This window comes from Fundulus heteroclitus, chromosome 17 (assembly GCF_011125445.2).
Source record: "Fundulus heteroclitus isolate FHET01 chromosome 17, MU-UCD_Fhet_4.1, whole genome shotgun sequence".
Lineage (NCBI taxonomy): Eukaryota > Metazoa > Chordata > Actinopteri > Cyprinodontiformes > Fundulidae > Fundulus > Fundulus heteroclitus.
Genome location: NC_046377.1, coordinates 1,247,526 through 1,271,054, shown reverse-complemented (window position 1 = coordinate 1,271,054; position 23,529 = coordinate 1,247,526). Strand labels below are relative to the sequence as shown.

The 23,529-nt window shown below is 44.0% G+C and overlaps 1 protein-coding gene across 1 annotated transcript in view; it reads left to right on the top strand.

Moving 5' to 3' along the window:
* The window catches only part of LOC105929808 (ETS variant transcription factor 6), a 38,858-nt gene extending 15,380 nt beyond the window's left edge, over positions 1-23,478 (top strand). Inside the window, 7 exon segments of the mRNA XM_012867714.3 lie at positions 9,157-9,321; positions 14,547-14,681; positions 20,194-20,793; positions 20,900-21,042; positions 23,166-23,230; positions 23,232-23,264; positions 23,369-23,478. Of these exon segments, the coding sequence (XP_012723168.2) occupies positions 9,157-9,321; positions 14,547-14,681; positions 20,194-20,793; positions 20,900-21,042; positions 23,166-23,230; positions 23,232-23,264; positions 23,369-23,471 (1,244 nt within the window). The 3' untranslated portion in view covers positions 23,472-23,478.
* Positions 23,479-23,529: the final 51 nt, after the last annotated feature.

Below are 23,529 nucleotides of genomic sequence, written 5' to 3'. Positions count from 1 at the left end.
CTCGAATGAGACGAGGCACTTAAACATAAACAGCTGATGTTTGGAAATCTTTAGTAATGCATGTTTGACCTGTTTTTGACCTTTGGCGAATGAATCACAAGTTCTACTTTACTTCTCAACATGCTCAGCGTTGTTTCAGTTAGCTACGCTGTCTCAATTCAGGGGCTGCATGCTTGGAACGACGTATTTGTAGGCCGATTACGCCAAAGCCCATTTGAAGGATTTTTGAATTGGGACAAACAAACGTTTCCTTTTCCCCGATCTGAAGGATGGGTCCGGTGTATCCTCCGTAGCTAATCCTTTCCCATGATTCGCTGCGGGTTGAAAAGAACGTTTTACCCGGAAACGGCAATGGTGGAGGAGAGTGGAATATATTAACGCTTTGTGTGACATATAAGTAACTTTTAAAAAGTGTTTAGGCGAGAAGTTTATGTTAAACCAGAATATCTGCTCGGTTTGGTGAAATGTCGCTTGATTTAAAAAAAAAAATGCTCGGACTTGTCTCGTCGGCTTCCAGCTGGCTTGCTATGCCAAGAGAGAACGCCTTTCTCCCGGCACAATGCTTTCAGACTCCTGTTGGCTTTCCACTATGAGAAACAATTCAGATATCTAATGTCAATGTTTGGTTAGTTCACTTTTATTATTCTCTAAAAAAATTATTTAAGCTTTGCTCAGAAAGTTAGAGGGTTAGTGTTTAAGTTGGAAAATGTTTTACTAAATTACATAAATGGCATTTGTCATCAATGAATTTTGTTAAGTGGTATATTTCAACATAGAATTCCACATTTGTCTGATTAATGAATTAGAACAAAAATAAAACAAATTCACAAAATTACAGGAATAAAGTACTATTTTCACAAGAACTCTTACACAAAAAGTGCAGCCTCCCCCCTGCAAAAAAATTAGGAATGTTGAGCAGCTTGTAAAGTTATACTTTTAGTATTTCCTTATTTGTGAAACCGACACCAATCTTTTTAGCACATCAGCAACAGTTTCTGATTTTCATTTAGGTTTAACCTGCAGATTTATATTTTTACCGGCTCATCTTTCCTCCTCAGGTCAATGACACCTAAAAAACAGAAATTTGCACTAAAAAAACGAAAACCCTAGGGATAAATTGGCTGATTCTAATGTTTGGCCGATTGATTGGTGCATTTCTCTGAGCTTAAGCATATCTCTCTATGACTCCTACGAAACCTGACCGATGTTAACAGCCTGGCAATTGTTATTGACTGGGGTCAGAAAACCCCTTTTCCTTACAGTAAACTCTGAGTCATTCATAGCAAAGTAATTGAAATTATCGGTTGTCAAAGGCGGAATGAGAGAGGGAGGAAATGAAGCACGGTCAGTCCGAAACATCAGGTATTTAGGTGTGAAACAAGCAAAGGTGTGAATGACCAGCCTCGCTTCTTATTGGAGGACTTCCTGAGGATATACTAGAGCTAGCTTGCTAACAGTAAAGAGCAATCAATAATAAAATGATGGCTGATCAGTAACAAATGATTAAATATCTAGAAGTTCCCCTTGAAGTTTTGTTGTAAGGTGACAACAGCACGCTGCAGTGGAGCCGCTGAGACTCACAGACTGCTACCACGGTTCTGGATGGGACGTTAGGCACTCCACAGCAGAACGGACCTCATTAACTCATCTGGCTGAGAGGGGAAGTCGACGGCTTCTGTACCGCAACAGCGAAACAAGATACTGATGATCTCATCCCCCTCTTCCCTCCATTCATCCCGATCGCTTATGAGTTGCCTTGGCAACTTGAGAGCTGCGTGCGTGTATGTGTGTTAGGGAGCGTTTTGCGGGGGCCTGAGAAACCACAGAGTGAAAATTATGTGTCATCAGAGAGGATTAGGAGCCCACGGTTTAGTTGAGGGTTTCGGATCCTGCTGCTGTCGTGCTCTAGGGTTTTTTTTTTTTTTTTGTGTGTGTGTGTGTTTTTTTCCAGAGTAAACACACACACACTGAAAGATGCACACACACAGATATGCATACAGACTCATGAGCCTCTTTAATCTGAGACGTGTTCAGCAGGGAGCCTGATGAAACGGAAGTCTTGGAATTGATTTTTGTTCCTGCAACATGCAACAAATCTGGTTTAGAGTTTGTTACAGAAAACGGCAGCAAGTAGTGTATGGGTGTGTTGAGGGTATGATGTGAGAACTGAAGGATTTCTTCCTCTGGTAGCTGACCCATGTTATCCATTTTCCTTCCCGTCTGTGGCTGCACTGCCAAGTCTCCCAAAAATGTTTACAATCCGGGTCTCTAACGGGTTCTTAAATGTTTTTTTTGTTGTTGTTTTTTCCCCACAATGCGAACGATGGAATCTGAAGTCAAATTCCTTGTTTGTACCCACAAACTTGGCGAATGAAGTTGGTTTTGAATCAGAAAGAATATGTGCTTGGGGGGGAAATGAAGGATTTTTGCTGACTTGCGACAGATCGAAGAGGTATGACGGTGTTTGGGGTGGAAAACGAATGAATTTCCATATCTGTAGACGAGCCATATGAGCGTTGTTGGGGGGGGTCCTCATCCCCTCCGTTAGGTCGCAAACATGGCAGCAAGAATCAAAGTGCCCTTCATATGGCTGTAGCTCTTGATGCAAATTCACCTGACTGGGGAAACAATGTGAAACATCACTTGAGCGTAGGACGTGAAGCTTAGCTTCTGCCTCGAGACAAGATTGCCTGAAAACATCACTGGGGGGAAAAAAACAATAATTGGCACCCGGAAAATTTCCATACAATGTAACTGGAGCACTTTTTTTTGAAGTTGGATCAAGTTGTTTGGGAACTTTGAACTAGTTATCCATGACTTCTTGTAACTCTATAAGTACGTGATCCAGAGGCCCACCTCAGCCATTCGGGTTAAGCAGATATGTGTTTATCTCAGAAGTATGGAAATGGCTACAAGGGAGTAACTACTCGCCCACGTTTAGGGTGAGCGCAATAATTACAAAGTTTCAAACAACCGGGACTGCGACAAACAACGTGGGGACCTTAGTTTATCTGGCCAATGAGTCAATAATGAGTCTTCAAAGCTCACTACAGCAACAGGTGGCATCTCGGGGGTCCCCAGGTCTCCGACCGTTGGACACATTCCATCCCTGCTAGTTGTCGGACAGTAAAGAAGCATTTCCTGTCCTACCATCATGAGCAGAGAGGCCTGTCTACGTGTTAGTTTACTTGAGAATGAGAACGCCTTTCATTCTGGGCAGGGCACTCAGTGGAATACCATAGAAAGTCCTCATACATCTATGTACCACACTTCAAGTTTCTGACCAAAGACACAATAGTTTTCAGATGTCACAGACAAAAAAAAAGCACTTCTGCCTAGATTTGTCAAGAGCACTCCCAACTCCCAAAGCGGAGGAGCCCAGGGTAAGGGAGGACATTTTTCTCTTCTTGGGGAGTACGCACAGGCCTCTTACGTGTGTTGGCTAATCCCTGATGAGACTTTAGTCAGAACTCTTCTGTGGTTTAGTGTTAAGTATACAGATGGATAGGTGGAGAAGAACGTCCTGGAAACGTTATCAGAAAGCTTCACATTGTGAACCCGGTAATATATCTGGATGTTTTGGACAAAGACCCGGTGGCTTCTGCCAGAAAACTGAAAAAATTGGATCTTTGTGCAGAATATCGATCTAAAATGCACGGCCAAGTCAACACAAACACAAAATCAATCGTCTCCCATTGGATTTTTAGTCCTCCGTTATAAATCTTACAGAAAACCCTTGTGCTGTTATCTCTGCCGTACTGCGCTGTATATTTCATCAGCTGGAAGTCAGATGCCAGTAGCAAAGTTTGGGTTTTAGGGTTACTTAAATACACTCTTTACAATGTTTGGCTGGTGCAGCTTATGCCTACAGTGGTCCTCGACATCTGTTGCTGGAAACATTGGGCTGCTTGAATTATGACCGTTTTCTAATTTGTCTGCATTGAACCAGTGTGTGCTGCAGGAAGCAGGACGTCTTGGCAATGGAATGTCCGTTACGGACATGGAAGTGTAGAGATGGTGACTGTTGAGGAAATGGCATTAGGTCTCAGGGAGCCATTATAAACGTCCACTTTAGCCTGACCACATGGGAAGTTGGCATCAACACTAGCAACCAATGCTCTCTACATGTCAGGAGCTTTGGGAAGTTGATTTTCTGTGGATGCTGGTGTTCCGTATTGTTATGATGGGATTTCTTATCACGCCTTTTCTGGTCTGAACCACCTTGTGGACTTTGCTTACTGTGCAGATTAGATCCTAGAATAAACAGAAGTTGCCCCAGAAATAAGTTAAGGAAGGAATTGGAGACTGGACATGACATCCGGCTCTGGAAACTGGATCTGAGCTCCGGCTTAGTTATCTGTTTGCCTTCCTGTGTGCCTTTCCTTCCTCTTCTTGCATATTTGTTTAGTCCCTTCGCTGTTTTATCTACGCTGCCTCAATTTATTGTCTTGACACACCATCCGCTGCTACTCTCACCACACTTTCCTTTCTGTTTCCTCTCTTCCTTTTTTTTTTTTTTTTTCTTTCTTCTGCTCACGGCTAGTGGCCTCTTATGCTAACCCTCCCTGCGTTGCTCTCTAACCCCTTCCAAAGGAAGTTTCCTGTGCTGAAAAGGAGCTCACGCCGGATTGCTTCCTGCCAAAGAGTGTTGTGGGACACGTTTGTTTGGGCCCCCATCTTCTTCCTCCTCCTCCTCACTCCTTCTGCCGCTTCCTCCTCCGGGCCCTGTGCAGATGGCCGAGGCCGGCAGACCGGATCTCAGAGGGGTTTTGGAACAGGCTGAGCCGCTCTCTGGCCCCGTAGAGAGCATACCGCAGCCGTGACCTCCCGACCCGGGCTTCACTTCCCTGACTTCGGCGCTCTCTCCACTCAGCCACGGGAGACCAAAGTACAGCTGGCGCGCGGAGTGCAGATGGCAACTTGATTCAATATTAATAAGTCAGGGATGCAGTCAGCGGTGCGACGGTTTATCTGTTTCTGTTCTACGGCACGGGCAGACACGAGGTCGACGAGCTTTGACAAAAAAATATTTGAACTCTGCCGATTTTCTGCTGACCCGATTCTGCCAAAGAAGCAGAAACCCATCAAGAAAATGGGCCGGAACCTTGTTTTTGTAAAAACACCTCAATCCTATTTGTGGACACCTTCCCCAGACGCTGGTTTCCAGGCTGAGGGACAGAGCAGGGCTCCAGATAACCCAGGCTTCCCCTGGCTTATCTGGCCGCTCGCACCGCTATCTGGACACAGAGGACTGGAAGGAAAGAGAAGGAATAGAAAGCCGACAATGTGGACAGAGTTTCATTTTATATCGATCGCTCTTTGAAATCTTCCTTTGTTTGACACGTCGGGGTGAGCGGAAACAGGGGGGGGTGTTTGGGGGGGGGGGGGGGGGGGAAGCAGACACACGGTTCTTATTACTCGTGTGACAAGTGACATTGGCGGCCAAAGATAACAGCGGCCCGACTCCCAGAGGAAGTGTTTGAGGCTGTCCGATAAGTCAGATGTTAGAAATGAGTAGCTGGGCTCAGCGCGGGCGTCATAGATGTTCTGATCAGAGCGACACACGATTACCGGCTTTGCGTTTGAAAGAGAGAAGACGATACAGGAGAGAAAGAGGAGGAGAGCCTGAGTCATATCATCAGGTTCCAACGACAGCAGAGGAGTGATATGATGAGGCGGCAGTATCATATGCTGACTGGGATAAATACGGGCCAAGAATCAGTTTCTGAATTTATTTGGGTCGTGTTGGACGGAATTGACGTTGCAGTCACAAGCTGAAATTTGACTTCATTACAAAAGGGTGTACCATTTGGAAGGAAACTCTCCAGAATCATTAAATGAATGAATGTTTTAAATAAACCAACTGGTTTGTAGGAGTATAAATTGAACGAAATTCTGGATTTCTAAAAATAACTTCTATGAAAAGGTCTCTTTGTGGCTCAGGGTAGTTTAGCTTTTTTTTTTTTTTTTTACCATTTTGTACATTTTCAGGATCTTTCAAAGCAGCCATGAGGCAATGCGACCCGGACTTTTGAACATTTCCTACGCTGTTTGCTCATAGTCAACTGTGAGGAGAGGTTGTTTCCTCACCCCATGAAATATTATCCAGCTTTAGGTTGTTCACATTTATTTTGGTTTTATGAAAGGTCAAATTTAGTCCTATTTTATACACATTCACACAAAAACTTGGGCTATGCAATTGATGATTTTTTTTGTATAGCTCTTTCCTTTTGCATAGCCAATAATCGTGACCAAATGCTTAACAAAATCAATATATAATTAAAAAAGACACAGATGGGTAAAAGAAAACACAAAAAGCAGGTTTAAACAAGGTAGCGTATGTAGAATAAAAAGTGCCACCACATTTCTAAGTATTAAGCACCTGCCTGAATAACAGTAAAGAACTATAGATCTATAGATCGAAGATCGAGTGGGAACTGATTCCAGAGTGTAGGTGAGGCAAAACAAAAAAGCTCCATCACCCCAACATATGCACTCTGTCTGTGGAGCTGTGAGTAAAAGTAGCCTGATTGACCTCAAGGACCTGCTACGAACGCAAAAATTCTATTACTGATAAATGGAGTTGGCAAGGCTTTAAAAACAAATATTAAACGTTTTAGATGGATTCTAAAGCATGTTTTAAAATAAGACATGTCTAATGCATTCCTGTCTAGGAGAGTAAAAGCTGGTGTCTTCTAAACGGGTTGAGAGGCAACTAAAGGATGAGCGGGGGACACCAAAAAGCTCCGATATGCGATAATATTAGTAAACGTTGCCACGACGATATAGCTTGCGATACATACAGAAAAATATTAGTGTTAATGTCTCTCTGCTTTAGCATTATAGCAAAGAGACTTTGCTATAGTAATATATCCAACTACAAAAAAACAAAACCATTCGTTTCTATCTCAAGCAAGGTTTTAATGAAAATGTTGCCAAGGCACGACCTGTGATTTGTAACTGATGACTAATAGGTTCACGCTCCTTATTTCGAGATGTACATGGTTAACCAGCGCTAATGTTTGGTTGAGGAAATGAAGAGAGAAAGGAAGTGATTGGTGGAAATTGATGGTTATATTTTCATTTTAGATACTCAAATCTCACCTTTCTTAGTGTTCAGGGCCTTTACGCTTTTAGCTAGCAACATCAAATCCATGACTAACTTCATTACTAAAAAAAAACAAACCAATAATAAAATTTCAGAATATTTCAGCATTTCATTTTGAAGTGATTTACCAACAGCCTGATGGAGACCATAAATATAGTGGACATAAAGTCTACACACCCCTGTTTAAATGCAAGGTTTTCATGATGTAGAAAAAGGACAGCACAAGTTTTTCCACCTTTAATGTGACCTATAACCTGGCGCAATGCAATTGAAACGCAAACTGAAGCCTTTAAAGGGGAAAATTATAAAATAAAAAAAGTAAAATAACCTGGTTGCATAAATACGCACACCCTTAAACTAAAACTTTGTCGCAGCTCAGTCTTTTTGGGGAGGAGCCTATCAGCGTGGCACATCTTGATGTAGCAACATTTGCCCACTTTTCTTTGCAAAACTGCTCTAAATCTGACAGATTGCGAGGGCACCTCCTGTGCACAGCCTTCTTCAGATCACCCCACCGGTGTTCGATGGGACGCAGGTATATACTTCTAATTCCGGTGAATTCGATGTGTGCTTTGGGTCATTGTCGTGCTGAAAGATGAAGTTCCTCTTCGTCTTCATGTTTCTAACAGAAGGCTAATGGTTTTTGAGCCAACACTGACTGGTAATTGGAGCTGTTCATAATTCCCTCCACCCTGACCACGGCCCCAGGGATGCTTTGGAGGCTCTCTGTGGACCACGGCTAGTGCTGGAAGACGTGGCTACAGAAATGTCGGGAAAAGCCTACTACATCAGCTGAACTTTATTTGGGGTGGATCAGAGGCACTTTAATTGGTGACAGGCATGTGCCGACTCTAATTTCACACGAGTTTGAATGTAATCGGTTAACTACATTATCTCAGTTGTTTATTTTTACTTCACCTTCCTGCAAGATTTCTGTGTGGGTTTTTTTTCAATTGCGCTGTATGGGTTATAGGTCACATTAAAGGAGGAAAAAAATTTAGCTTGATGTCATTTTTCTACATGAGAAGAACCTGGCATTTGCACAGGGGTGTGAAGACTTTTTATATCCTTTGTAAAAGTGTGAGTTAGCCTCGCATTATTATAAGCCAGCTCTGATCACTGATTTTCATCTGCTCCTTCGGCAATCAAACAGTCTGATATAATAACTGGAGTAAAAACAACTAAAGACAGACACAGTCGGTACATCATCTTTCAGCATCAGTAATGGACAAAATGATATGTTTTTGTAAATGAGCCAAATAAAAAGTAACATTTTTCCTGTATTATTTAAAAAAACAATAAATGAGTTCAGATATCTTAGAATTCGAGCTTCTGCCATGACAGGGTGACTTAATTTGTTTGTTGGTTCTGTGGTGGCTGGAAAGGCTTTTTGGACACTGTTATAGATGTCGTACACACTTGTTCTCATGGCAGTGAAAGAAACATGACTGGGTGAAGAAGGGAGAAACAACGGCTGCGTGTCTCACCCTGAAGACAAACCAGTAAACCTTCCATCTGTTAAAGGGTCTCCTCAGGGTTAAGAGAACGAAAAAACAGAATTTATAGGAGCACATTTTATTTTATTTTTTATAAAATAACTGTTTTGAGTTGTTTTCTTCCACACCCTCCCCACCTTTCAATGTGTAATTTCTTCCCCTACCCTATCATCTTTTGATCTTTTATTCTAACCTCTCCTCTCTCTGACTCTGTCCCCCTTCATCTCTTTTTTTTTTGCTTTATCTCTGCTGCCGTTCCCGTAATCACTCCCTCCTTTCGGCTTTTATCTCCACTTCCTCAATATCCTTTTTACTGCCTCCTTCCTCCCTGCCCACCCCCTCCCCCATTCTCTCCTTCCTGCCTTTCCTTCTTTCTTCCTTCCTCCCCCTCCAGCACCACCACCTCCCCCCCATCCGTCTGCTTCTTCCAACACTGAACCCATTTTTCTTCTTCTCGTTTCCTTTCTTCTCCCGTTTTTTGTTGCCGTCTCACCCAACCCCGTCCTTATTTTTAATTATCTTTTTTTTTTTGTTCTCCATCTCCCCCTTCAGGTCTGCAGCCCGTGTTTTGGAGCCGGGAAGACGTGGCCCAGTGGCTGCGATGGGCCGAGAAAGAGTTTGCCCTGCGGCCCATCACCAGCGGCACTTTCCAGATGAACGGCAAGGCCCTGCTTCTCCTCACCAAGGAGGACTTCCGCTACAGATCCCCTCACTCTGGTATTCCTCTTCCCACACTTTTTGACATAGAAGCCCACTCCTGACTCAGAATGTGTCAGTGAAATGGTTTTAAATCGAGTCATCTTAGCCTAGATCTTTTGATGATTTTCATATCCAACCAATTCAAGAAAATGTCTCAATAAAGTTTAATTTATATATATATATATATATATATATATATATAGTTTCCTTTCTAAGGAAACCCAGCAGATTGCATCAAGTCTCTCCAAGCAGCAGAGCCACAGGGAGTCGTCTGCATTGTTGATGGCATCGCAGCAATCCCTCATACTGAGCATGCATGAAGCACAGGGTTGTCAGGGAAAAACAAAGATTTAGCCACTAGAAAAGAAACATGATCACACACCATGGAATCCCTGGGTGGAAAGTTGTTCCAACAATTTACAACCAAGCAAAGCACGTGTGAAGTCCTACCTTACCATGCTTATCAGGGTAATCTCTCTGAAATCATCCGTTCCTGTGCATCTTTACGTTAAAGTTGCTTCTTTCATCAATCAAAACCTCAAAAATGGACAAAAGAGAAATAAATCAACCAAGCCAGCACGAGGAGGTGACGTGAGGGAGGCGAAGCAAGGTGACAGCCGAGGGGATGCGGCTGTTACAGCGCGGCAGCTGGGGGAGAGGAAGTAGGAGACGGTTCTTCAGGAAGTAGAAAGCGACCTCAACTGTTGCCCGAGCAACGCCAGCGGGCAGGCACCTGAAAATAAAACCAAAAAAACGGAGCAGATTTCCACGTGCTGTTTCTGCTGTCTGTCTTGAAGATGGGGGGGAAAAAAAAGAGAAGTCTGGACTGTGGAGTAGTGAGCGGCTCCACCGTGAGACGTGGCTCAGGATTAAAGACGTACAAGAAGAAACAAAGGCTCCCATAAATCAAGAAATACCATAATGGATAAACTCCAGCTCCAAATATGGACAAAATACTACATTTTCTGTTTTTGTTTCCTCTGGATCTAACATTACAGAATGACGCCTAACACTCGAATTAAAGGATTCCACAGATGTCTTCTCGCTAAGTTTCAGTTTTAAACATTCTCGACATTTGAAATTCCATTTAATTGAACTGATTCTGCCGTTACGGTGGCTACCGCAAAGCCACAGTCAAGACTCCAATTGGCTTTTGGCATTTTTTTTAATCATATGTCCGCTACGATTACAAGCGGTGCCCTGTGTAAAGGTGTTTAAAAATCCATCCATCCATCTATTTTCTAAAACGTCTATCCCTCATGGGGTTGTGAGGGGTGCTGGTGCCTATCTCCAGCTGTCGGTGGGCGAGAGGCGGGGTACACCCTAGACAGGTCGCCAGACTATCGCAGGGTGTTTAAACAAATAAATCAAAAGTTTATTGCGCATGAGAGGAAAAGCAACAATTAGTCAGACTGCTAAAACAACATATTGATTTTCCCAGTGATATTAAGGTCATCTGTAACATTTATCATTGCTGTGATGCGGACCTAAAATGCTCAGAATTAATGACTCTGTTCTGCCCTATATAATTCCACCAGGCTGCTTATTTAGCCAGCCTGCGATCAGCTACTTAACTAATACACCTCTCCTAGTGGCATTTTGCAACAGCATCTGTGGGACTTTGACATCGAAGCAGCGGTACGAGCCACTGGGTCAATTCATGTCACCTGCTTATAGGAAGAAAAAAAGAAATTGAGCTCGGACCTCCAGTTGTGATACACTCTGGGTCTGCGCTGGAGGAAATATTGAGTTTAGGTTTAAGGCCAGCGAAGGGACGGACCTGACAGTTCACCTCAGTTCCATTACAGCTGTGGTCAAAGAGATCCCACCTCCTGTCAAGTAATCGATGGGAGAAAACAGATTCATGATCTTCACGGGTCATGTTAGTCGTTTCCCGGGTCACAATGTGCAATAAGTCAAATGCAAGTGAATTTCTTTACATGTCAAAAATAGTTGTTTACAGCGTGTGGTTAGTGGTGTCAGTCTAAATGCCACTTTAGGGAAGAGAAAATTATTTTTTGTTCTGGCTGGTGATGCATCTATTTCCTCCTTTGTATGTTTCTAGGCGTATAGTTCCCACCAGTCTCATTCTGTACTCATTCCAAGATGGATGTTTTCCTTGTTAGGGGATGTGTCTCTGAAAGGCAGTAAGGTACATCATGGTGAGCCATGAAGCTAACCCATCATCAGATACGGGGGAATCTTTTAATATCAGGGGTTCCTGCTCAGCCCTTAAAAAAAAAGGAACCTTTTACTTTCTGTGCACATTTTTTCTTATTTTTTATAAGCAGAGTATTTCAAATAAAGGAATCAGAGAAAAGAGCAGGAAGCAGGAATTTTCCCCACACTGTAACTGAGGGCCAGAAAGTGAGAACTGAAAGGGGAGTGTGTGTGTGTGTGTGTTTGTTTGTGTGTATGTTCACCCTGGCTTCCTTTATGAGAATCATTTCCTTGTTATGATGAGACTTGAGCAGAGCGGGAGAGGCCGTGTGCCGGTGGGATCACATGGCCTGTACCTGTGGCCGCTTGTGTAAATGTTCAGTCAAACCAGGCTGAGGCTGGAAATGCTTGGGCGAACTTCCTGCTCAGGCTCTCTTCCTGCCGCCGGACTCTACTGTACGACCAGGAGAACGGTCGTTTACGCGCTAACGGCCTCAACAGTCCAGTAGATGTTTTCGACCATATGGATTCCAGATTAAAAAAATTTGCTGCGAGTTGTTTCTCATCTCTGTTTCTGGCCTCTTATACGTCATCCACAACTGCTTTTTCATCAAATGCTCGGAATCATCTGAAGACATGCAAAAGTCGCCTTTCGAATCAAGATTTCTTTTAAAAAGGGAACAAATCTATCTAAAGCCAAGCTGCTCCGGTGAAGAAAAAGTCAAACTATCCTGTCGGACCATTTGGAAGCTGCGCCACCTGTTACATCTGGTGTGAGGCTAACAAAGCTTTCACAAATGGAACTTCAGGCAAGGCAAGGCAAATGTATTTGTATAGCACATTTCAGTACAAACACAATGCAAAGTGATTTACATGATTAAAACATAGGGAAATAAAAGAGAATGAAAGCAAGTTGGAATTAAATGTAGAAACAAACTAAAACATGGGAAATAGAAACTAAAAGCATATATTAAAAACTGTTGGACTACAAAGTTGAACTAATGATGTTTCAGTCATGTCATGCTTTTAGGCCCATATTTTTCATTATGAAATCAAACTTTCCACCCAGGGGAAAAGATTGGCCCTGGAAACTTTGCCTTTGACCCATTATACGGACTTCAGTGAGAGCAAATCACGGTGGTGGGAGTGTTTTGCTGCTTTAGGATGTGGACGATTCGCTAAAATTGATGGAAACCTTCTGCAGAAAGAAGATCCTAAAGGGGAAAAGCTGAACTACAAACGAGACTGGGCCAGATTTCCTCCACGGTTAATGCAAAAGCTTGAGGGTAGAGGAACAGCAGTCAGAAGATCATTGGCCGTTATTATTAAAAGTAGAGGTGAGAGCTCCAAAGGATGAACGGGAGCTTCTTTGTTGCCCTGCTCTGAGCCGCGGCACAAACAAACTGCAGACGTGTCTTGACTCGTCGTTGCCTTTGAAATGGCTCCTAGCATCAACGTGCTTCCTTCAGTTCCACTGTGTGTGACACCTCTCTGATCCCCAGCGAGAGCTAACTTTGAGTCGGCAACATGGTCCACACCAACGGAGGGCTTCATCAGTGGTACACAGTAACGCCCAGGATGGTACGTTTGGAAACAGACTCTGTTTTTTTGAGTTTCGGACTGGCCGTTTAACGGAAATGTTCCAGAGCCATCAGCTGATTTCTAGCGCTTCTGGTTTAATCTATACCGCGCCATCTTTAGACTTTCGTTTAGATGAGAGGAAAACTTTTAATGCGTCACAACTCAGTCGTGGGAACGCAGGGCTTTATCAGAGTCGCCGTGCAAAACTCTGATTGAGACATCATTACAGATTCTAGCTTTACTGGGCCCGTTTTATGACGGCAATCAGTCATTCAGAAACGAGTCGGCGTTACATTTTATTACATAAATGCTCCCAGAGCAATGAAGTGTCTCTTTAGATGCATTCCTGTGTATTCCCAAATGGATTTGATAACGTGTTAAGTGAGGTTTACTGCCAAAGTCCTCAAAAATCAAATATTTCCTTTGATCAAGTCATAGTATCATAAATATTTGATATCTAGGCACCAGAATAAAGATAGAGCTAAGGTTTCTAGACCTGCCGCTCCACCTATAACGAGGTGCCGGAGAAATGTTTTATCTTCACATGCAGCGCTGCCCCTCCCCCACCTGTTGCTGCACACATTGCTGGTCTGCTGGCAGGAAGAAGGCTTATATCTGTTTATTTGACAGCTGGTTATTGTGAGTGGGGAAAAAGGGGGTCAACGGCGTTTAAAGGGTTTTAACATAATATTTTAGAATATGTTTGTATTGTTTGTTTGTAATGCAATGTTACTGTTTGTGATGCTGAAATATTTCACACTTGAATTTATTACAAAGGCAAACACTAAAACCGTTAATGCCTACTAAACTCTTTCCAGTAAGCTGAGAAGTAGTCAGCTGTTGATCGGTTAGATCAACCAAATGAACTGACTTTACTGCAAAAACGGATCTAAAAATAAGTAAAATGTTCTTAAAGTTAGTGTATTTGTCCTTGATTTGAGCAGGTAAATAAGATTTATTGCCAATGGAATGAGTATTTTGACCTCTAAAATAAGATAATTACACATCATGCACTTGAAATATGATGATGGAGATGAATTGTTCCTATTTTAAGTGCAAAAATCTTATTCCATTGACAAATTATCTTATTTACCTGCTCAAATCAAAGACAAATACACTCATTTTAAGAACATTTTACTTATTTTAAGTTCCTTTTTTGCAGTGTTCAGTGAATTTTTTTGGTCCCAGTCCATAACGTCCTCAGAGTTCGTGTAGATTATCTAAGAACTGCCTCTCTAGAAACAAAAATAAGTCTTGTTTGATCGGCCTTGTCCTCAGTTCCCCTCCGGACTCCCTCTGCCGTTGTTGCTCAAGCCCCAGGAAGTTTGAGCAACAGCGGCAGCATCATCGGGCCGTGGATCCTGGAAAGCACAGAGGAGGAGAAGGGGAACCAGATCCTGTGTTTGACGACACTGCTTAATGTCCCATGTCATGCAGGCGTCGAAACGTCATCAGAGGCAAGCGTGATGTCTCTGGTAACCTATGGCCTTTGCTTTCTGCAGGGGATGTCCTGTATGAGCTGCTGCAGCACATACTGAAGCAACGGAAGTCCAGCGTGTTCTGCCCGTCTGCTTACTTTCCCGGCAACTCTTTCCATCCGCTGCCTGAAAGCGCCGTGCAGCACCTGAAGCTCGAAGGTCAGTCATCCAAACTCTAGTTTCAGACAGTTCTTAAAACCTACGCATGGAGGACTTCCAAATAGCTGCCTATTAGAATATTTGAAATGTAGTCTGTTATTTATTCATTCGTTTATTTAGGTGAAGCCTACCATTACCAATTACTCTTTTAGTATTGTTTAAACGTAAAACAGTCATGTCAGCAAAGGTAAAAGCTGTAGAAAGGATTTACTGCTGGATAGCAAAATGATGCATATGAAAATGTGCACTTTAACATGTTCATTTCTATGAATTAATTAGAGATCGGCAGAGAAGAGCGATGAAAGCGGCACCGTTTGATGCCGGAGGCATATGATCAGACAAGCTGGGTGACACGGGGGTCAGTGGAGGCGAACAGTGGTTTTACGCTTCAACATTTGAGTTAATTGTTACTACAGAGCCCTAACCCTTAAAGCCAGAACTGGTTTGACACCGTCTGATGAGGTGAGAGGACAAATGGGGTTGAGTTTACGGTAGTCCAAACTAGTTTTGAGAAATTTAGAACCTTAAGTAAGTGAAGAAAAGCACCGTAGTAAATGGCTGCGGGCCCCTGATGCCGCGCCTTTGCCCCGCCGCCACTCTGCCACAGCTAACCCATAACCAGCTTCACACTAGAAATAATGTCAAGTATTTGGTTGCATAATAGTCTTGTTCTCTAAATGTGGTTTTAGGTTAGGGTTCTGGCCTGAGGAAGCCGCTTGCTGTCGCACACTTCTCAAAAAAACAAAACAAGCCAAAGCTAGCCTGATGGTAGATGCTAACAGGTTTCTACCTGTGGTTGTGGCTAGTCTTAGCTAGGTTGCTTTGAATCTTTTACATTGCCTTGCCTGGAAAAGTTTAGGCATTCAATTCAATTCAATTTTATTTATATAGTGGCAATTCATGAAACATGTCCTCTCAAGGCACTTTCCAAAGTCAAATCCAATCAGATTGTACAGATTGGGTCAGATTATAATTGGTCAAAAATGTCCTATATAAGGGAACCCAGTTGATTGCATCAAAGTCCCGACAAGCAGCAAGCATTGACGTGGTGAGCTAAAACATGAAGCTTAAATAACTTTGGAAGCATTTTGTGACATGTTTGTTGCTTTGCAGCAAAGTATTTGTATTTATTTTTTTATTAGTAGAGCCACAGAGCTTCCCAGAGCTCATCTGCAGCTACTGACTCCAACTCATAGTGGCAGAAATTTCCGACCAAACTAAATTAGCGCTAGTTTAAGGACACAAACTTCTCTAAAAGTCCCAGTTGCTGCCTTACCAAGCCGACCTAAACTTTTAAAGCCAGTGAGAAACTGGTTATTCTTCCACCATTCGTTGTTTGCTCATATAAACCTCGTTTGACGTGTAAAAAAAAAAGCTTGTAATTGATGTTTTTTTTATTAATTTAGCATGTTTATGGTAATACTTTGTAAAAAACAAAAAAAATTATACGGCTCAGCGATGCTGTTGTATAGAACGGCTGTGTGATGAACCTTTTACACTTTAGTTGGCACCATTGGGTCTGCAATAATCCAGATAATGTCCCATTGCTGGCTGCCATTATTCTATTAAGAGAAACTATCAGCTTAGGTGTCATTTGTATTAAAAACTATCTGAAATCGGTAAATGCTGAAGCAAATAGGCAAAGTTGGAACATTTTAAAGCCAAGAAATTTGTTAAGCAGCAGCGTGAGTCCCGTTCGGCTGCCCTGTCTGTTGGGTTCAAGGAAGTGCTGAGAAAGTCTGGTGAAATACCTGAAACGGCTTCCTGGCTCGGGTCTAAGAAAATGTGACTCTGCAACCATCGGGACCGAGGCGTAACTGAGATGTTGGCAGTAAAACCAGCTCCACCAGGAAGTGCTGCTGTGGCCAAACAATAAAGAGCGCACACAGAGTGACTGATTCACAGGCTGCTTATGAGGTTCTGCGCCACTTCGAGCGCTACTGTAAAGATTTGCTCCACCCTCCCACAGGAATCCAGCCACCGATCACTTACATGCAGGTATGCTGGAAGCTCTGTGAAGGCCTCAGGGACGACTACCGTAGGTCAACAAGGAGATTGATTGAGAAAGCACGAGGCAGACTTCTGGTAATGGTTCAGAGAAATCAGGCGCGTCGGCATTGTTTCCACACGCTGATTTCCTTTCACTCTGTTAGGCGACTTGCCAGGGAAAGAAAGCTTGGTTAAAAGAAAGAACAGTTTAAGCTCTGACCAGTACCGCATTTACATTTAACTGTCACTGCATCTGCTCACTTGCTCAAAAACATTTCCACATTTGGGCATTTTATCCAGTGATATGTGCTGATTGGAAAGAACCAGTAATATGCAAACCAGGGTGTAAGTCTAGAGACGATGTGGTCCAAACTGACTGGAAAGGGGAAAACGTTGTTTAAGCCGTTGTCCAATGATCGTAGGAAAGTTGCCAGAGATGCTCCTGATGCAGCAACACCATTGAAAGTCAGTTCTCACTAATACTAACATTCCTCTGTTCTTTTTTCATTTCAAGCTCCACTCTGAGGGCTGATCATTTTCACCTCTTACACATTTAATGCCTTCACAGTTTTTGTTGTTTTGTACCTGAACTGGAGCTGTCTGTCTTGCTTCCTTTATTCCCTCCTTTCTTTACTCCTTGAGTTCTTCCTCCTCCCCCCATCCTTTATGCTGTTATTTATACATTTTGTCCTTCTCCCTTCCCTACTTGCGTACCTGTCTTACCTTCGCTGCATCAACGCAAGACAAATTTATTTGTATAGCACACGTCAGTGAAAGACAACACCAAGTGCTTTACATGATTCAAATATAGCAATATAAAAGCAGAATAACAGCAAGCTGGAATAAAATATAGAAAAATGGAAACAAAATAAAACATGGGAAAATGGAAACTAAAAGCAAACACTAAAAACAGTTGGACTACAGAGTTGATGTTTCAGTAGAACTGTTTAACTAGAACAGTCAAAGGCAATTTTAAACAGATGTGTTTTTAATCTTGATTTAAAAGAGCTCAGACTTTCCGCACTTTTACAGTTTTCTGGAAGTTTGTTCCAGATAAGTGGAGCATAGTAACTAAATGCTGCTTCTCCTTGTTTGGTTCTGGTTCTGGTTCTGGTTCTAAGTATGCAGAGCAGACTGGAGCCAGAAGACCTGAGTGGTCTGGATGGTTGATACACTGATAACAAGTCTGTGATGTATTTAGGTGATAAGCCATTCAGGGATTGATAGACTAACAGAAGTATTTTAAAGTCTATTCTCTGGGATACAGGGAGCCAGTGTAAGGACTTTAGAACTGGGGTTATGTGCTCTATTTTCTTAGTCTTAGTGAGGACGCGGGCAGCAGCGTTCTGGATCAGCTGCAGCTGTCTGATCCACTTTTTAGGCAGACCTGTGAAAACACCGCTGCAGTAATCAATTCTACTAAATATAAACGCATGGATTTGCCAGGATGGACCCTTGGGGAACCCCACCTGCGATTTTTGTCGTTCTGTACTTTCTGCCTTTATTGCTAGTGTCTTTCCTCCCTCTTGCCAGGTTCTTTCCTTGTTTTTTTATTGTGCCCTCCCTTTCCCGTCCTTCCTTCCTGTCTTCCTTCCTTCCTTCCTTACTTACTTTCTTTTTTCCTCATGTCCTTCCTTATCCTTTTATTTCTTTCTCATGTCCCTCCTTCCTTCCTTAATCCCCCACATCCATCCTCCCTCACTCATGAACCAACTCAGAGATAGAGGATGTTAAGAATAAGACTTTGCAGTTATTTCTAACATTCAAATATTTATTTCTTTAGTTCCAATAGCGGTAAGGGGGGGGGGGGGCAGTTGCTTCACCTGGTCCATTGTTTCAGACATCTCTGGTAGTCCCTTTTGTCCCCACCAAGGGGAGTTTTCACACCTGCTTTGAATGCTGAGAATTTAAAGTCATAAGTGATATTTGGTCACATGACTCAGATTTTAAACTGTTGTAGTTTTTAATAGTTAGTGGGCACAAACACGGCTCTGAACCATGATAAAATAAATGAAAAAGGGTGAAAGACAAGGTCTTCATAAAATACCAGGCAATTAAGATAAGTCGGAGGTGAGGTCTGAGAATTGTTATGGCTTTGTATCTCCATGATTCATTCACTGAATGGTTTGTTTATGGGAACAAAATGAAGATAGGAAGGGACAAAAAGACAAAAAGGTGGTGCGAAATGGCCAAGAGGCACAAGGACCCAGAGGCCCCAGTGATCACAAACACAGCAGCTTGATGTCTCCAAGCTTCATCACTGAACAGACCATCTGGACTTTTTACGGCTGGTCTATTCGCCACATTACAGAGAAGTTAACCTTAACGTCCGTACACCGCTTGATGCATTTCTGAAAGTTTTCATTCATTCTTGAGGAATCTGGATGAATAAGTTGGCTGTAAATAGACGGTGATCTGCAGTGAGCAGAATTTGGGTGACTGTGTTCCAGGAAAAGGCCCGTCCCTACCTGAAGGTGTGATCTCCAGGTACTGGAAGACACTCCCATGCAGCTCAGCGTGTCACCTGAACACAAAGACAGAGGCTTAACCCGGACCATGAACGTAGGATCGTCATGGAATGAGAGTGCAGTTCTTCCTTTTTTAGTGACTTTTCTTAAAGAGAGAAATTTAAACTGTTGACATTTTAAATTTCACACACACTCTAGGAACATTTTCGCCAAGGCTTAGTCTCATAGCGTGACTTCAGTGACATCTAGTGGAAGGATTGTGCGTGTGAACTCAACATGACAGGAATTCAGAAACTTACTGTAACGACAACTTTTAACTTCCCAGCAGTCTAAAAAAAAAAAAACAGAACCAGGAACATGACTGAAACAGGAGACGCAACTCCTGCTTTGTTAGTCCTTGTTTACAGCTGCAGGTATTAGGATGTCGATCCAGTAGAGATCAAAGATCTGCTCGTTAATTCAACTTATGCGTTTGCCTTGGAAAGCTGCAGCAGAGAACACTGTTTGTTGTCATAGAAAAACAAGCTGCGATGTAGGAGGAACCTTTGAAACGTCGCTGACAATGTTACTCTGGCTGGCAGCTGTCCAAAAAGGTGGAGGTTAGTGCTGCACCCCCTGAGGATAACTTCCTTCATCAATGAAAAGCTCTTCCAATCATTCATCCAAGTAAATGAAAGCTGTTTGGCCCCTACTGACTGCCCTTCGTCCCTTCCTACCTCCGTTTTCTACGGTCTTTGTACCAGACCGCACTAGCCTTGTCTTCTCTTGCGTCTGTGTTTTAGGTGAGCCAGGACTGCACAACATGTGGAACTGCAGTTGTCGCAGTTCCAACACAAAAGACTCCTTGCACGCGATGTTAGCACACTATCAATTTTCACAGGCCTTTCATCCAGTGATAAGTCACAGGCTTATCGCTAAGGAACCCAACGCTTAGTGAAGATAGCTTCAATTTCCATCTTCATTTAGTTTTTTTAATAAAGCGTGGCAGTTGCATGTTTTCCTAAAAGGCGAAGCCTGAAAATAAATCTGTGGAACCACTATCTGTCCATCCTCAGAGACGGTACGGCGGGCACCACGTGGTACAGAGCCCCTCCCGCAGAACCCGCCAACCATCGAGCTGCGGCACCGCCGATCTCGCTCCCGCTCCCCCCACAACCCGGCTCCACGGAGGTCCCCCCTGGAGCCCAACCGCCCCCGGTCCGCCAACGAAGACCCCCTCCAGACCTTCTCCCAGCTGCCCGACAGCAACCACCACCTGCCGGAGGAAATGTACCCGCTGTCCGTGTCTCCGGCAGCGCCCAACGGCCCCTGCGCCACGCCCAGGGAAGCCCCGAGCCCGGGGGTCCAGGAGACGGGCCCTCCTCGCATCATCCAGCTCATGCCCAGCACCATCCTGAACCCGTTGCTCCTCAGCCCGGGCAGGGGCGGCGGGGTCGCCGGCATGGACTTCAGGCACAGCCGCGCCGTGCCCCCCTCTCAGGTGGTGATGGAGAACGGGCGCGAGAGCAAGGTGCACGTCCACCATCACCAGCTGGCTCAGCAGCAGCAGCATCTGTTGCAGCAGCATCAGCAGGAGGAGGCGCTCTACAGGAACCACGTCATCATGCCCGTGTCTCCCCCAGAGGAGCAGCAGATGCCCATCGGGCGGATAGCAGGTGAGATCTTCAGAGTTTCCGTCCTTCCTGCTCTAACGCGGGGTGAAAGTATGTCTACGGAGGCGTCCTCAGCTCAGCCCGGGTTCTACCTCTCTGCTGTTCACAGATTGCAGGCTGCTGTGGGACTACGTCTACCAGCTCCTGTCAGACAGCAGGTACGAGAACTACATCCGCTGGGAGGATCCGGACAATAAAGTCTTCCGCATCATGGACCCCAACGGCCTGGCCAGGCTCTGGGGGAACCACAAGGTAAACACAGCTTTCTGTCCTCCTCCACTGGGGCCGCCGGTCCTAACCCTAAAATCACCCCCCGGTTTATGAGGCTTGGACTCTGGTTCATCAAATAAACATGTATTGTGAAGTTCAGAGATTACTCCAGAAAGCGCCAGTTCAGGGACCCACAGATACCCACTTTTTAGCTCTGAGGGGAGAGAGGAACCAGGACTGGGGTTGGTCTACTCTAGAGAGAACCGGACCCCCTCTCTGCTTGATCCAGTCCTACCTGGGAAAGTCTGCTATATAAAGTAATAACAGCTGGGGTACCAATAATTACGCCTCTGGAGATTTAGATGAATGTCCTTTCAGAGACATTCTGTTACGGCAACGAAATAAGGATTACCCGAAAGTAGGGCTCCCTGAAAACTCTTAGCTTTCTTCCTTTTTTCATGCCCTGCCTTCCATCCATGCGTCCATCCTCCCCCTCTTCCTCATATCTGTCCTTCCTTTTTTTTGGGCCTTGCTTTCCTTTCTCCCTCTTTATGTCCTTAATTTCGTCCATGTGTTGTTCCTTTGTGTCCTGATTCCCGTCCTCATGTCCTTCCTTTCTTTGTGTCCTTGCTTCCTTCCCTCTTCCCTAACGTACTTTGTTTCATCCTTTCTTCTTCTCTGACGTTTTCCTTTTCCTCCAGTGCATCATTTCTTCCATTTTGTCCTCATTTCCTTCCTTCCTCCATTCTGTTCTGTCCTTATGTCCTTCCTTCCCTCCTTTGTGTGTCCGTGGGTTTTACAGCCTGTCCACTCTAGGTTATATCTGCCGTGGATTTCTTCTGAATGTTTGTTTTCTATATTAAAAACGAAGATGAAACCACTCTGATCTTTTGGAAGATGGGGTTAGACGGGCATTTCTGCTCAATGTTCAGAGCACCTGAACCCCCAGCTCCATCCTAGACTCTTCTGGCCTCAGTTAGCATGTTCAGCGTCAATGCTCGTGTTAATCCCGTTGTAAAAAGTCCAACAAGTCGACTCTGGCTTGTTTTGGAACGGTTCTCAGCAGAAAGCCTCCCCTGTCTGGAGAGGACAGCAGGTTTGCCGCGAGACGTCTGGAGTTTGGTGAAAAATGTCAGTCATGGTGGTGAAACACCTGCCAGTCACTGAAGGGACGGGCGATTACACCCCCACCCCTGCTGTACGCCACACCTGAGGCACAGGTGACACCTGGATCATTACCAGGATGACTGAAAGAGAAAAGAATGGTTGAAAGTCGTGGACGCTGCTGGGACCTAATGCGCTCTGAGACCGTACCTACAGTAGATTCTGACCGCTTTGTTGCCCCTCATCCAGCAATCACTCGCCCACTTAAACCGCCTACGATGCTTGCTGCTCAGAGCTCATGAAAACACACCTCTGCAGCAAATCACCGACTTTAATGAAGCCGAGGCCACGGCCACAGGAAGGAGGTTAAGCCTCCGTGTGCTCGTCACTACACTTCATCCATTAACCCAGCTGTTTATCAATAGGGCCAAAATTATCAAGTTAAAATGGTAAAAAAAAATGTAATCATTACCAGTGATTATGTTTGGATTTTTTAGTCATGTGCTGAACAATAATCTTGCTGCTATATTTTAATAATAGTGTTCAGGATGTGAAGATCCTAGTAGATCCAAAACCTTCAGAGGGTTTTGCTTGTTTATTGTTTTTTTTATAACTCAACTGACAAATGTACAAAAATATTATATATATTAGTTTGCTTTAAGTAAAGGGGGATGTATAGACGGGGTTCTATTTAGTGTGAAAATAGCAAGAAAGAGGAGAGGATTGCTGTTAAAAATGTTGCCCTTGACATTTTCCATCAGAAGACAGTTTCAGTCTGTTTGTAATAACTTTGCCCTGATTAAAAATAAAAGATCTCCTGCATTCAAGCCACCTGTGCTGCCGGGCCAGATGTCTATCATGCTTGAATTGCACACAGGGGCCACTTTGGATGGCCCTGCATTAAACATTATGGGTAAAAATGGGAATATATCCGGCAAATACCTTCAAAACATGTTGAATTAACCAGAAAGTGATTCATCCATCTGCTAAACTTGTAACTAAAACAGGAGTTCAGGAACCATTTGATCACTGATCCTGTCGTTGTTCACCCGGCCCCACAGAACAGAACCAACATGACGTACGAGAAGATGTCGCGAGCACTGAGACACTACGACAAGCTGACATCATAGGAAAGAGCCGGGGCAGAGACTCCTGTTCAGGTACCCCAGCTGCAGCCCCGACCTGGGCCCCGACCCGGGCCCCAAACCCGGGCCCCCTCACGTTCAGTTTACAGACCCAGTCATGACCAACTTGTGCTCCGCAGGTTCATGAAAACCCCCGACGAGATCATGAACGGACAGACGGAGCGGGCTGAGCACCTGGAGTCGGACACAGACGAACAAATCTACATCAAGGAGGAATGCTGAAGAGCTCCAAGGGTTGGGGGGGGGGAGCGGGGGGGCACGGACTACTTTACTACAACCA